The sequence below is a fragment of the Cyprinodon tularosa genome, unplaced genomic scaffold (assembly GCF_016077235.1).
Source record: "Cyprinodon tularosa strain WSP-4 unplaced genomic scaffold, ASM1607723v1 ctg798, whole genome shotgun sequence".
Classification (NCBI taxonomy): Eukaryota; Metazoa; Chordata; class Actinopteri; order Cyprinodontiformes; family Cyprinodontidae; genus Cyprinodon; species Cyprinodon tularosa.
This window is the reverse complement of record NW_024039560.1, coordinates 272965-287720: the sequence shown is the minus strand read 5'-3', so window position 1 is coordinate 287720 and position 14756 is coordinate 272965. Positions and strand designations below refer to the sequence as shown.

At 38.7% G+C, this 14756-nt stretch overlaps 2 protein-coding genes across 3 annotated transcripts; one reads left to right on the top strand and one right to left on the bottom strand.

Annotated features, from left to right (window-relative positions):
• Positions 1-7587: 7587 nt before the first annotated feature.
• Positions 7588-8759, top strand: LOC119774009 (NAD(P)H dehydrogenase [quinone] 1-like). Its single transcript, XM_038271269.1, has 5 exons — positions 7588-7770; positions 7839-7969; positions 8041-8154; positions 8222-8323; positions 8395-8759. Exons 1-5 carry the CDS (start codon positions 7731-7733, stop codon positions 8689-8691), a joined length of 684 nt encoding a protein of 227 aa, XP_038127197.1. The 5' UTR covers positions 7588-7730; the 3' UTR covers positions 8692-8759.
• An 811-nt stretch (positions 8760-9570) lies between these two features.
• On the bottom strand, positions 9571-14142 carry LOC119774007 (sterol 26-hydroxylase, mitochondrial-like). Of its 2 annotated transcripts, none has more exons than XM_038271268.1 (9): positions 13868-14142; positions 13263-13444; positions 12194-12393; positions 11921-12118; positions 11595-11758; positions 11179-11345; positions 11006-11103; positions 10664-10854; positions 9571-9995 (listed from the first exon to the last, which is right to left on the bottom strand). In XM_038271268.1, the coding sequence occupies exons 1-9, from the start codon at positions 14108-14110 to the stop codon at positions 9879-9881; spliced, it is 1560 nt and encodes a 519-aa protein (XP_038127196.1). In that variant the 5' UTR covers positions 14111-14142; the 3' UTR covers positions 9571-9878. The 2 variants fall into 2 exon arrangements, with proteins under 2 accessions (XP_038127196.1, XP_038127195.1); XM_038271267.1 differs by having other exon boundaries at positions 11022-11103; positions 13868-14140.
• Between the last annotated feature and the right edge of the window lie 614 nt (positions 14143-14756).

The window sequence follows — 14756 nt, the reverse complement described above, 5'->3', positions numbered from 1 at the left end:
ATCCCTTAGAGCCTCCTAGCAATGAAGGAAATGCACTGGGTAGTGGAACACGTGGGTGCAGACAGGCAAAAATACACACACACGTGCTGATGAGAACATTAGAGCAGGTTTCCTCTATGGAATACATCATGTTGTATTTACGTTATTGATGTGTGGGATGAGAGGAAAAACTGGATGATCTGACATTTGCCAAGAGCGAATAAAATAAATCATCAGAATTGTACTTCATTACAGCAGAACTTTTTCTGATTAAGGGTGTGAGGCAATGAGTAGCATTACCTCACACACCCACACACCCACACATATACAGCCAGTGAATTTATCATAACAGATGGTAACCTGGTTCCTTAAACATCCACACTATAGTTACTTCTTTAGATCAATCAACTTTTAATTCTGTTTTTTTTTATTTTCTGGCTCTCTTCTTCGTTTGTATAAGTCAGTTAGCCTACTCTGGCTTTGAAAATGTATTTTGCTCTCTTCAGGAGACCCAGCTGGTTTCCTTCAGATTCTGGCTCAAACTCCTGGACTTCAGCTCTTCTCTCATCAACTCATCCTTTTGTTCTTGGACTCATTGAAGCTGAAAGAAAATCCCTCTTCATCTTCAGTTCTTTTGCCACCATCTTACAGTTTTAGATCAAAACTGATTGCTCTTAAAAAATGTTCTTAATTTGATTAGCCTTACAAAAAATCCAAGTCACTGCAATAATAATGGCCTACAGGGTCACTATTCCATGATGCGGCCACCACCGTGTTCCAGTGTGACTGACATATTGTCTTGAACTTTTTGGGCAATGTTTATTTGCCAAACCAACCTCATATGAAACAGTGGACCCAAAACTCCCAGTGAGGTTTCAGACCATTAATAAACAATGCATTATTGAAGCAATATAACAGTCCAGGAGATAATAATAAAAGGCCATTTGCTTCATTACAGCTTTAAAGTATTGGGTTTTTTTTTATAACAAATTGAATTAGTCATTCAATTTTATTCCAATCATTTAATTAAAAAAAATAATAAAAAAAACTATTACCTTTAAATATGTAACCTGCTCTTATTTCAATCATGCCTTTAGGAGTTGACCTGATTTCACAGTGCAACTTATAAAAAGCTAATAAAGAGATTCTGATAAAACAAGATGGCAGGTCCCGCCATTGTAAACAACGAAAACATAATCACTACTGGTATTACACAGCTAGCTTGGCAGCTTTGATTACGCATCTAATAACAAAATGTGATGGACTGTCACTGTGAACTACGGTAGCTCAGGAGTGAAAGAGTATTTCTTCTTTATAAAATCTCATTTTTAAAGGGGGAAAATACAAATTCAACCAATGTATCAGTCTTTCATACAATGCTTGGAAAAAGTGCAGTTTGACATCTTTTTTAAAGAAGCCAACTTAGTATGGACCACCATGAGTAGGACATCGGGGACATAAGGGTGCAGAAAATACAAATAAAAAAGAGAAATTACTGGAACAGAATATCAGATCTGTGTAATTCAGCCAATATTTGATCCAACAAATGAGTCAATACTGGAGACAATGTCCAATCTGGGTAACGGATTAGTGCATCTCTAATGAGTAGTAATACCAAATCATCAGCGTCCAGACTGCAAATGAAGCGCGCATGCGCCGGGATTGACGGCTCAAATTGATCACAATAATAAAAAATAGCCTCCGCTTTTTAAAGCGAAAAAAGTCGTAACATGCAACTTTTGTAAAAACAAATGAACATGGCACTGAAGCACCACTGTTATGATGCAGCACCTGCAAAGGAAACACGTTGGAGCCTTCGATGGCAGTAAAGAGAGCTCATCAGCAGGGTGAGCGACCATGTTTGTTTCGTTTTAAAGAGGGGAAATGTAACGTTAGTTTCACAAGTAGCTCATCTGATGCTTTCCTTACCTTGTTAGTAGGTTATAGACAGTGATAAGGTTGGCTACTTATTTTACTTTTAATTTCATTTGAATTAGCTTAAGCAGCATTTATATTTTCTTTATAAATAAATTTACTTGCAAGGCTTTTAAAGTTTAAATCTTCTGGCAAAGATATAGTAAAGAAGATCCTGCAATTTATTGAAGTAAAGCAGAATAAAATCCAGCAAGATCAGTAATATGTCAATTAATTATCTGCCACATTCCCATGTAAATATCTGTCTTTGGAGGATGTGTTTTTTAGCACCCCTAGTTCTCTCATTTTTATTCCAAATACAATTTATAATTTGAATCACAGGACTATTTTTATCTCTATGGTTCAGTATTTTCTCAAGTAGCAACTTTAACTGCTATACTTTCCTGTCTTAAAAGGCAGAACTCTTCTAGTCTAAAAAAAACCTCATTTGTTGAAATGGGGGGACGTATTGTTTGAACCCCTTAGGGGCTTTAAAAAACAAAAATGTCTTTTTTTGCGCTTTATGAAACAAAGTACCCTATATTTTGTGGATGTACAGCTACATTTCTCATGTAAGTTTGCGTAGTTTTAACGCAAACATTTATTTTTCATATTGCACCAGTACAGTTAATGAGCAACCTGTACTTTTGTGCTTGTTAGTTCTGCCTAAAATGTTTATTGTGGAATAAAGAGGTTAATATAAAAAATATTTTTTGTCCGATTCATCGATTAATCGAAAAAATAATCGGCCGATTCATCGATTTTTAAAATAATCGTTAGTTGCAGCCCTAATGCCAACTAATGAGTAATAATGCCAACTAATGAGTAATAATGCTAACTAATGAGTAATAATGCTAACTAATGAGTAGTAATACCAACAAGTGAGTAATAATGAGGTAGATTATTTAGGTGTTACCAGACAGAGCTGGAAATGGCAAACAGGATAAAAGCCCTCCATATAGAGAAGGAAAATATAGTCCTGTCTGAGCAAACTTGAGCTTCACCTACTTTCATCCTACAGTTTGTTTGATAAACCCTAACAGCAGCTTAAAAGGAAAAGGTGTGATTAGGTCATGATAAATCCCTTTTATCGCCATCATCACAGCCACAGCTTATAGGGATGGAAGCCGAGATCAACCTGGAGCCACATCACAGGCAAATATCAAAGCACATACGTCTTTACGTAGGAAGGAAGGTGCTGATAGCTGCACCAATTATCTTCACCAATAGCTCAGAGGAGGAATACATGTGGAAGAGCACAGATTCAGACTGACAGCAACAAAAACAACTTTGTCCCTCCATGTTGACTTTGCTTTTATATAACCCAACAGCTGCGATCATCTGAGGAAGAAAAAACAACCCAGGTGGATCTTATGATCTCCCTGTAAATGAGTGGAAGTATGAAGGAAGTAGGGTTTATTTTCAGTTGGCCCTTGGCATTCATTAAAGTGAATGGTTTACCTGGTTCTCAAACAGAAGCAGAGTTACAGCAGGTCAGACCTGGATCAATGGAGCTCAGCAGAGTGACTCCTGTCCTAAAGGCCCAGTGTCCTCCATGAGCTGGAAGACATCTGATTTAAATGTATGCATTGAGAAGGCTGCTGCAGAACATGGTGTCAGTCTGAGGCAGGGGCGGAGCTAGATGGGGGGCCAGGGGAGGCCATGGCCATCCTTAGCCAATCATTGGCCACCACTGTGGCCACCCCTAGCATTTATTTCCCTCTAATACAGATTGTGGCAAAACATTTACATTTTTCATATATTAACAACAAAAACACTGGTTAATTATGAAGATCAATACACTAACATCAAAGATGATAAATACAGATTTCATTCTCTTTTCAGAAATAGATTTTGTGTTTTATGGGGTAAAGACAAAATGATGTGTCTCTGCAAGTCATCTGGGAGTCTTCAGTGAAATCGTAGATAAATAACTATTTTAATTAAAAAAACATATTAAATGATCAATTTATGCAGATATTAGTACTTGTAAATATCAATTTTATGTAGAATAATTAATGATAGAGGTAGGTAAGTAATGAAATTGGAAAAGATGTTCGCCCCAGAACTCAAACCTGAAAGAATTTTATCCACTATACTTTTTATGTAGAAAGTACGGATATCTGAATATACTCCTCTATTTGTTAGCAAAGGCTGTGGGAAAGTATAGTTTGTCTTTATTTATAAAATATGGAGGTTTTGCTCGTTAATTTTCCTTTTGGAACAGTAGAGATTGACCCCGAGGTTTTGGTGCGTACCTACTTTTGGCCACCCCTCAGTGTTCATTGGTTATTGCCTGGCCACCCATATTAAAATTTTCTGGCTATGCCTCTTTTCTTAGGAGGGAATGCAGCCGTTTACCATCAGGTGGTGGACCATAAGCACTGGGACCATGGGTGGTTCTAGACAGGGGCCAACAGGGGCCAGTGCCCCTGTAAATCATGTCCTGGCCCCTGTACTGAAGACCTAACACTGGATCTGCGCTGGAACAGACATGGTTACCGATAGTTCCTTTGGATCTATTTCTTTAATAAATTCTGTTTTACTAACTATTTAAAATGAATAAGGTAATAGCTTCAGTGGTACTGAAATAGAATCCCAGTTTTCATCTGCTAAATTATTTTTTCAAAACAAATAAAAAAATACACATTTTTGCAGCTGAATTTATCTGTTTTTATTGAGTTCTAATTCAGATTTTACAGAAATTATTATTTAAATTAAGTCAAAAAAATGTAAAATTCCTAAATTATGAATGTACATTGACGTAATAAGACATATAATTTTAATTAAACCTAATTGAATAAAAAAAATTATTTTCATGCAGCTCTCTTAATATATCTGAATCCCTTTTCTGGGCCCCAATGAAAACAATGCTGGCCCCCTGGTACATTTGGTCTAGAACCGCCACTGACTGTGACATTTTTTATCCTTAGATGAACTAAAAGTGGAGAAAAGCAGCTTAAGTCGAAATCAAAACAGTTATAAACTACAATAAACCTTCAACAGACTATTAGGAAGTCTGGCTGCTTGGAAGGAAGATCAGAAGCTCCCTGAGATGTTTGCACAGCCCCATAAATAAGAGGAAAGTATATAAATGACCAGCAAAAGTTCCTCTGCTCACCTTTTTCTTTTTCTGGTCCTCATGGTGGTAAAGGGGCATTTGCAGAAAGTCGTCTTCGCAGCAGATGAAGCTCACCGTGCATCCCATCCGAGCACAGCCGCAGCGCACACTTCTTCCACAGACCCATTCACCAGAGCTTCCTCCCTGCAGCTGTTTGCAGAGCAATCAGGGCTTCATTCCGGGAAAACCCTCCTCTGTCTGCAGGAGCTCCCCGGCATCACTGCGCTGTTGAACCGAAACGTTTCCAGGTGTTTCTGCAGCAGCTTTGGGACTCTGGGAGAACAAACAGGTAGTCTGCTCTGCAGCCTGAAGCTTTAACACTCACCTTTACGTCTGCCCTGACAAACCGCTCTCTGATTGGTTCCTCTTGCTGTCAATTAAATTGAAGCGCACATGTTGAAAAAACCCTAAATACATGTCAAATTATAAAAAGAAGATCGTTAAACTTGTCTACAAGCTGCTGAATAAAACGATTCTTATCTTTTTGTGAAACAATTGAGCTGCGTTTGTTTGTCTGAAGTCAGAAGAGACAGAAACGCTGAGGTTAAACTTCATTTACGCAACAACACCGCCCCCTGCTGTTTGTTTGTTAAAATGCAAGGGCATACCCTCTACTTTATTACGGTATGGACACCTGCTCAGGTGCGTCCTGACGTAGTTAGCGAGTGAGCCAATCACATGTGAGCAAATTAATGCTTTTAGGCATCTAGCTGTGATGAAAGATGAAAGGAAGATAAAAGAATAACATGGACAGATAAATGTAAACAATACTAACTATTATGGTGTGTTCAGCAGGAAGAAGCTGGAGATAAAACAGGAAATCACTGAGAACCATATACACAGGATTGATTAAATCAGTACCTAAATTTGAAGATGTTTCCTATAATTAAGCTTTAAACACAACTTTAAAAAAGAACAGACACTAGGAATTATTATTATAGGTTTTAATCAAGGCCGTAGCATCATCGGTACATTTTTACAGTTGCATTCTGCTGGTAGATGAGTTCCTTCTTACACTTGAATTTCACGCTACATGAAATTGATGTTTTCATTTTCTTGAATCCCATTTTTGCACATATATATGTCTAAGTGTAAAATATATATGTGTAAAAACTGAACAAAAAGGTTAGCTGTTCCAGTAAAATGGCTGCTTTCAATATATTCCTGGTTATTTTTTATGTTAGTATATTGAAGTGCTCCCAAACTCTTGCCTTTGGAGGTCCATGTCCTGCATGTTTTAAATGTTTCCCTGCTGCAACTCCTATTATTCAAACCTTATATCCTCAACAGGTATACAAGTTTATCAGAAGCTAGATGCTGATAGCAGTATGTAGAGAGCATCTAACTGAAAACAATCTTTTGTTGCCTGATGCCGTCCTCTAAAGACGATGCTCAGGATTGTTTGTAAAGTACTTTATTTCATGAATATTTATCCTTTGTAAAATCATCTCCAGAGGTTCTAGAGGAGCCTTCTTTATCCTCTTGTGGAACTTCTTTAAATCACTCCCTGATGCTGTTACCCCAGCACATGATGGCAGAATATACCACACTCCTCACAACACACTTTAAGAAAGACACAAAGATCTAAGTTTCCCCAAAAATAGTCTGCTCTGTTATTTCTTGTCAACAGCTTCACATTCGCCTCTACAATCTAGTACAGGAGAATGCTGAAATGTTAACTGTGTACTCCTCCAACAGCTCCACTTCCTCCCTCATGATATTAATAATGTTATCTGTTTTCACATCATCCCACAAAGTGCTGCACCAACTCCAAGAACTCAACTTCTTGGTGTACAGAGTAAAGGAACGGGGGAAAACTGCTAAAATATATATATATATATATATATATATATATATATATATATATATATATATATATATATATATATATATATATGTGTATTACCATCACCCTATATTGGTATCAGTTGTTAGCTTTATGATTGAGCAAAGCCATTTTAAGCCAAATACTTTAAAAATGTTTACAAAAAGGTTAGGTCAGATGTGATTCACAGATTATAATTTTAAAGTTCTGTAAATTATTCATATAAAGTTCCACAAGCACCATCATTATTCACTGCAATTTTTACCACACAGCCAAGGCTCCAGCAATGGTACTTGAACTAACATTTTCAATTAACTGCAAACCACAAGCAAAACTCTCCAGATGCAGAACACCAAATCAGTAATAGTTGGACAGAGTGCCAAAAAACAAAATATGCTTTAAGGCAACATAAAGTCTGTGATTTATAGCTACTGGAAGTGTGTAATTGATTGAAATGTTGTCCATTAACCAACTTGTACAGCTTTCATGTTCTTGTGAAACTGGAATCTGAAATCATCCTATGCTGCTGGTGAGTAGATCATGGGACAGATTGTTAATTGTCAACACCTGACTGAGTTGTAGCACCAGCTGTATATAAAGGCAGCTGAGGATGTCTGGAATATATGCAGTGGCTTTTCTTTCTTCATTGAGTTTGTGTCTAAACATCCAAGTTCCACAATGGGTAAGTTGTTCTTAAGGCCTTTTGTTGTGATAAATGATACCATGTTCCTGCAATGATGATCAAATGCTTCTTATTGCATTGCAGTAAAGAAGGTGCTGATAGTGTTTGCCCACCAGAGCTCTGGATCATTCAATGCTGCAGCCAAAAATGCTGCTGTAGAGGCTCTGACTGCCAAGGGCTGCACAGTGGAGGTCTCTGACCTGTATGCCATGAGTTTTAAAGCCACTGCTACAGCTGAGGACATCAAAGGTATAAAGCAACATGGGCTGAAATGTTCTGTGGGTACTTCTGTGTCTGATGATCCTCTTCTTGCACAGGAGAAGTGAAAAATGCAGAGAACTTCTGTTATCTTGAGGAGACAAAACTTGCATGGGAACAGGGGAAACTGTCAGATGACATCACCAAGGAGCAATCGAAGCTGACTGAGGCAGACCTCATCATTTTTCAGGTATTGTGGAAGATCTCTGATCATGGTGATTAAATGCTGACCTTTTTTAGTGAATGTATTTCTTTCCTCAGTTCCCCATGTACTGGTTCAGTGTTCCTGCCATCCTGAAGGGCTGGATTGACAGAGTTCTCACCAATGGCTTTGCTTTCTCTAAAGAGAAGCGCTACAGCCAGGGAGTCTTCAAGGTAAGGGCTTAATGAGGAAGGTTTTGGTTGCATCTGAAGTTCATCTTTAACTGGTTTCTGCTTGAAGGACAAGAAAGCCATGCTGTCCTTCACCACCGGATCTCTGGAATCCATGTTCAGCCCCACTGGCATTAACGGAGACATGAATGTTACACTGTGGCCCCTACAGGTAATGTATGGGACGGGTTATCATTTCTATTTTAAACTGGCATGATCTAACTCCTTTTTTATTCTCTGCAGAATGGTATCCTGCACTACTGTGGCTTCCAGGTTCTGGCCCCTCAGATCTTCTGGGCTCCTTCTTCTGCTGCACCTGAAGATCGCAAGAGCATGCTGGAGAGCTGGCGCACAAGACTGCAGGGTCTCCTGGAAGAGAAGCCCCTGTCCTACATGCCCTTGGACTGCTTTGATGAGAAGGCTTTCCAGTTGAAGCCTGACGTCTATGAGAAGCACGCTGGCAAAGAGTTCGGGCTTACTGTGGGCATCCACCTGAACAAACCACTACCCCCTCACAGCCAAATGAAGGCTGGGTGCTAATGAGATGTCATGTCTTCTATTGTATATCTGCTTTAATTGTATGTTTGAATAAATTTGGAACTGAACTTTGTGTGTAACTTGTCGAAGGATGTGTTAAAGCAGCATTTGACCCTTGTAAGGGAGGTCTCTTAGTCGTAGACAAAATTGTGTTGTACAAACGGGGTGCATAAAATGAAATTTCATTCAGTACAGCTCTTGACATTGCCATTTCTTAAAGTGCAGCAATGATTAAAATGTGAACAGACTTTTTTTTTTTTTTTTTTTTTTGTTCTGGGCAAATAACTGCAATAAACTAAAGAACCAGGGGGGAAAATGGGGAGGGTTACTTGTAAAGACCTCAAAACTGAACAGCGACGTAAACATTGGAAATGGTGCTTAAGGGCTACTGGGAAGACTCCCATGTTCCTCACTGAGCTCTGCAGTACCTGTAAGGTGAGAAATGGTCTAGCAAACATTTTTGTAAATGAGCGTAAGACCTAATCTGAAACACTTCCCTGCTGTGGATGAGCTACTGTACCCAAGTCTGGATAATATCCACGTCTACCCTGCTGTTTAAACTCTGCTTCTGTTTAGGATTGAGCCACATTCCAAAACATCCCACTTTTTTTCAAGCTTGGATCATCTTACAAATGCATCATGAGAGCCACTTGTGATTAGAGACATTCCCAGTCCTTCCTGATGGCACACAGCTGGTCAGCTATGTAAAATATCTAATTTGGATCAGATCCAAATATTTTAGGCTTTGAGCTCTGATCAGCCTCCTACTCCAAGCATTGAAACTTTTTTCTTTGTGGCGTCAACCTAATCTCTGCTTCCATTGCATCTATAGTAGGTTCAAATGAATAAAGGTTCAAAGCAAGAATGAAACTGTAAACAGAACAGTGTGCAAACTATAATTTAGTATTTTTTTTTTCTTAAAAATTAAAGCTCATTAGATAAATTTGTAACTGATGAGATGGAAAGAACCAATGTAGAATCTACAAGTGCTCTATATATGGGACAGTTATTAGAGAAAAAGTTAGTTCAAGTGAGTTCTAATGCTAAATGAAAAATAGTTCTGTTCTGCATGTCTCCATGTATTAAAGATCTACAGCCACATTGCTATAAAGCTGTATTCCTGTAATAAAAGCAATTTGCACATAGTTCTGTCAGCCCAACATTTAAGAGTCCATCAAGATCCTGTTTCTTCATCCTCTGTCCACAAAGTGTAGGTCCAGTTGTTTGTCAGGAACCAGAACTGTACGATTGATGCTTTTCAACTCTCCAGTTGTCGGGTTTGGTTTGACTTTAAACTGCCGAATAAGCTGAAGAGAAAAAAAAAAAGTATATAAACGATAAAGTAGTTTAATTTATTTTATGTATCATTAGAGATGGACCGAACAGATTAAGACCTGAGGACACAGGTCTTAATCTTTTTTCTATCTGACATTAAAAAAAACTCTGCCAAGTCTGTGTAAGTTTTAATGACCAACTGTGGTGAGGCCTGTATAAAGGATCTGTTGTCTCACACTGTCGCCTTACTACAAATTGTTGCAGTTTTAATGTCTTGAGGAGCCTGGAGTTCAATTTGATTGAATTTGTTTGTGTTTTTTGTTTTGCTTCAGAGATATTTTTCATAAAGCTCATTGTTATTTGTATAATTTGAGGCAATATAAATTCTCTTTTTGTAACAAAACGAATTGCTTGCCAAATGTTTTCACAAAGCCTTTCACAACTTAACATTTATATGGCTTTTATAAGACAAAAGATAATTTTTTCATGCAGGTTACGCTTCGCCATCCCGCAATATTTTGAGTGTAGGTAGGGTATTTATCTCTTCTTCAATGGGCTATCAACAGGCAGTATCAGAGAACGATTATCTCTTTCTATGCAGATGACACCCCCACTCTCTTATGTTGGTAACTAATTATCCATGTTTGGATTTTATCTTATCTAAACACACGGTTAAGATATAAAAATTTCCATATCTCACCTGAAACAAAACTAAATACATCTCCAGTTCTGCGATCCTCCGGCCTACACAGCCTCGAACTCCATACCCGAACGGAATGGAGCCAAAGGGGTTCGGCCTCTGGCGGCCGTCACGGAGCCATCTCTCCGGCTTAAATCTGAACGACTCAGGAAATGTGTTTTCATCATGACTGATGGCATAGTGAAAGAAGTCTGCAAAAAAAAAAAAAAAAACAGAGTTTATTAAAATTCACAGCCTACTTCAATTTTCCAGGGAACATCTAACTAAACCTAAATCTTTTTACTGTGATAGTAAATACTACCAATGTTTCAAAAGGTGTTACAGATTATACTGGTTTACAGCGAAAAATCAGACCTACCTTTTTGGGAAACTGATATCCACCAATGGAAATGGGCTTTTCTATAATGATCCTTGAATTCATGGGTACCACCGGGTACATCCTATTGAAAGATAATTTGCGTGAAGTAGTTTATTACCCTGGTTAGAAACAATAACACCTCTCCATGCACTCCTACCTGAGAGTTTCTTTTATCACAGCCCTTAGAAATGGCATCCGGGTGACCTCTGCAGCCGTGGGGATTTGGTCTGCAGGTACCAGCGTGGACACTTCCTCATGAAGTCTGGCCTGGATTTCTGGGTTCCTGGACAGCGGGTACAAAGCCCATGTAAGGGTATTGGAGGTCTTTGAAAAAAAAAAAAAAAAACATATACTTGTCAAAATACATAGTAACGTGTATGTCTGCATGCATCATTTAGTTAAAAGTACCTTGTAACTAAAAATCACCAATCTGGAATACTACGAATGAAATCAATGTTTACATTCAACCATTTTTCATTGTTTTTTTTATTATTCCAAAGAGTGAATAATAATCCAAGTAATCAAGCCAGATTGGCCCGTTGTTTTTGTTGAATGTAGGAATGAGTTGAGTACCGTGTCTACTCCGGCTAAGAGAAGCTCGGTGATGCTGGCGTATACGTCCTTGGTGCTCATTTGGGTGTTTGACACGAGGTACGTTAGATATTCACCCTCCACATCCTCGTTATTGTCCACTCGCTGCTGGATGTCCTCCATCTTTTTATCGATTAAAGTTTTAGCTAGAGTAGGAGCAAAATTAAGTTGGACATTATCTGCTCAAATAGTGAGGTCCTCTGTCTGCTATTATTTATAGGTATCTGCATGTTCATTACAGTATCTCCCATATGTCGGACAGAGTTTTCACCAAAACAGTATATAGCAGGGAGGTATCTCCCACTCACCAAAGGTAAAGATGCCCTCCCAGCCGTCGATGTAGCTTTTCCAGAATGGCAGCAGGTCACGGCTCCACTTGGGACTCAACACCACAGCCATACTGTTGGAAAACATCTTAGCGATGGAGTCAATAAATTCTTGGGTACCAGAAGGCATTTCCTTTTCCAAACAGCCGAGCCTTATCTCAAATAGTATGGAGGCAATACCTAGATGACAAAGAGATGTTTTTACATTAAAATGTTTTTTTGTTTTTTGTTTAGAAAATATTTTTTTTCGCCTACCTTCTAGTGAAAAGAGATACAGCTCATTGGACATGTCAGTAACAAGATCTCCTGTTGGGCTGCAGTGCCGCAGATGTTTGATCCGTTTTGTGAAATCCGTAACCACCTCATTGATGACTCCAGAGTACTGAGCAGAGTCTCTTGGATGAAGCATCCGCTTGTTGAGAACCGCCCTAAGGTTGTACCAGCACTCTCCTTCCCTGAGAGCAGAAATAAATGTTGATATTTTCCTAAGAAATATGGGCAAATAGATAAATAGCCTAAAACTGATCAAATCAAGTTGAATGGGTTATGCTGAGTGAAGTGGTTGTGATGCAGAAACACAATGCAAATCTCTATCAGGTCATTAAAATATGGTCTGAATTGCATTTTCCCACAAGCAGTTTTTCTACAGCCATGTAATGCATACACCAATATTAATGTTGCTCTAAAAGACTTGGTTTTAAGTTGAATCCCCTGGAGCCCTAAGATATGCACAATTATCCAGTAAAATTGTGTGCTTAATCATATGTTCTACACAAACAGCAGATATACATATTTTTGCTTTCCAATAAATAGTAAAGAAAACATACTTTCTTTGAAGTGCTGCTTATTCAAAATTTTGTGCAATTTTGTGTACTCTTTTTACCTGTGGAATAAATAAAAATAAAAGGGCTTTTCAAACCCTGTTGTTTTGATCTGTAGCACAGAAGGCCAGAGTATGCATGTGCACAGTGGGTCTTTGCATTATCAGTTTGAATATCCTGAGGATGTATAGACCACATACACACCTCCAACAGATTTTTTTAAAAGGCCCAACTCTTAAAAAAAAGCATTTTTGTTTCCTGCAGGTTTGTCCAAAAAAAATTGCAAAAACATGCATGTTTTTTAGACAAAGCTTCAGACTAAACCAGTAAGCATAACATTGTTTACGAAGCAGTAATGTGTTTCATCAGCCGTCTGAATCAGACCTTTTCAATTACTCAACACATGACCTTTATTTCTGGGAAGCCTTATAACGGTATTTTTGTTTGTTTTCTTTCAACCTGGATACGGGGGAATTTAAGTGATCAGTAATAAATTGTTTTACTCTGTAAACGGCCCGTAGCCAAATCCTCTCATATCTCTGTACTCCGTCCACAGAGACATGTCTCCTCTGGAGGGAAACTTCTCATCCTTCCTCATGAGTTCCTCCAGCAGCTGAGGGGTGTTCACTGACACCGTCTTGAGTCCGCTTTTGTATATGGGTCCATAAAGCTTCTTCTCAAAGAGCTGACAGTGCAGAAAAAAAAACTGTTAAAATCCTTGACATAAAAAGTGAAACTTGCACCTTTCTCTGATGTAACAAGACATCAGTAAAAGCAGAATTGCTTCAGATTTACTTTTCTCTGACTTTAGGGAACATTACAGATTTACTCAGCCAATAAACAGATATATGTGCTAGAGTTCATCTGATTGCTTTTCACTTTATACAAACTGGTCTTGCAAGAAGAGGAATGCCTTCCTCTTGCTATTATCTACCAGCTGCTGTGGAAACAAAGGGGTTGTTTCCTGTGCAACATTTTTATCAATCATGCATGGTGGCTGGAGACAGAAGGCAGTAAAGAAACAAACAGAAGTCTTCACCAGCAGCTTCTCTGTGGTTTGTTTTTGTATAACAGAGCAGCTGGACATACAGATCGGACTCTGACATACCTGTAGCTCATGCAGGCGGTTGTAGTAGCCCTGAAACACCATCCTGTAAAGCATCTCTAACGAGCTGACATGAGGGAGGTCCTCCACAGTCCGAGGCTTGTCCTGCAGGGCAGAGAGGGCTCCAGGAGCAGAGGACGTTCTGCCCACCTTCCTGCAGCAGACATGGCTCTTATAAACAGGGCTGGAAGACAACAGCCAGGTGGTTTTCCCTGACAGTGCTCTCCGTGACAGCCACGCAGCCATTACAGCCGAATGGAAAACAGGCAGCTCCTGTTACATCTAAGTTACTTGTAGAGCAGGGAGGGGCCAAGTCAAGCAGATTATTTAACCCATCCAAACCAGGCCTGAAGAAGAAACCAAGGCAAACAGCAACAACGGAAGAGGTTTGTGGCTGTAAGATTTGAAAAAGTTCTTAGATTTCTCTGGAATTGAAATTGAAAACTACACAAAAGCAGTTGCCTTTTAGAAAATAAGTCCACAGACTAAGGAAAATAAATGAGCAGGTAAGTATTCAGTCCAGCTTGAATTATTGGGAAACATTCTTATAAGCTGATCTGCTCTAAGAATGAAGCTTGTTTGCCAATTTTGGGAACAACCCATGTTAAAACCTGCGGATACAAGAGTTTTTCATCCCACCTTCTGAATTATATAACCTTTGCAGCAGCACATGATATACAACATGCTGTGATAGCCAAAATAAACCATTAAGGCCCAGAGGAAATCATTGCATTTCATACACAGTGTGATGTTGGATTGTTTAGGACTAAGAAGCATCTTTATTATTAACTTATTACTACTTTTAGAAGAATACAAACTTAGACTGCTTCAGTGTAAACTAGATTCTTCACCTAAACGTGTCTTAACAAGAGGAACTTAGTGTTAATATGTC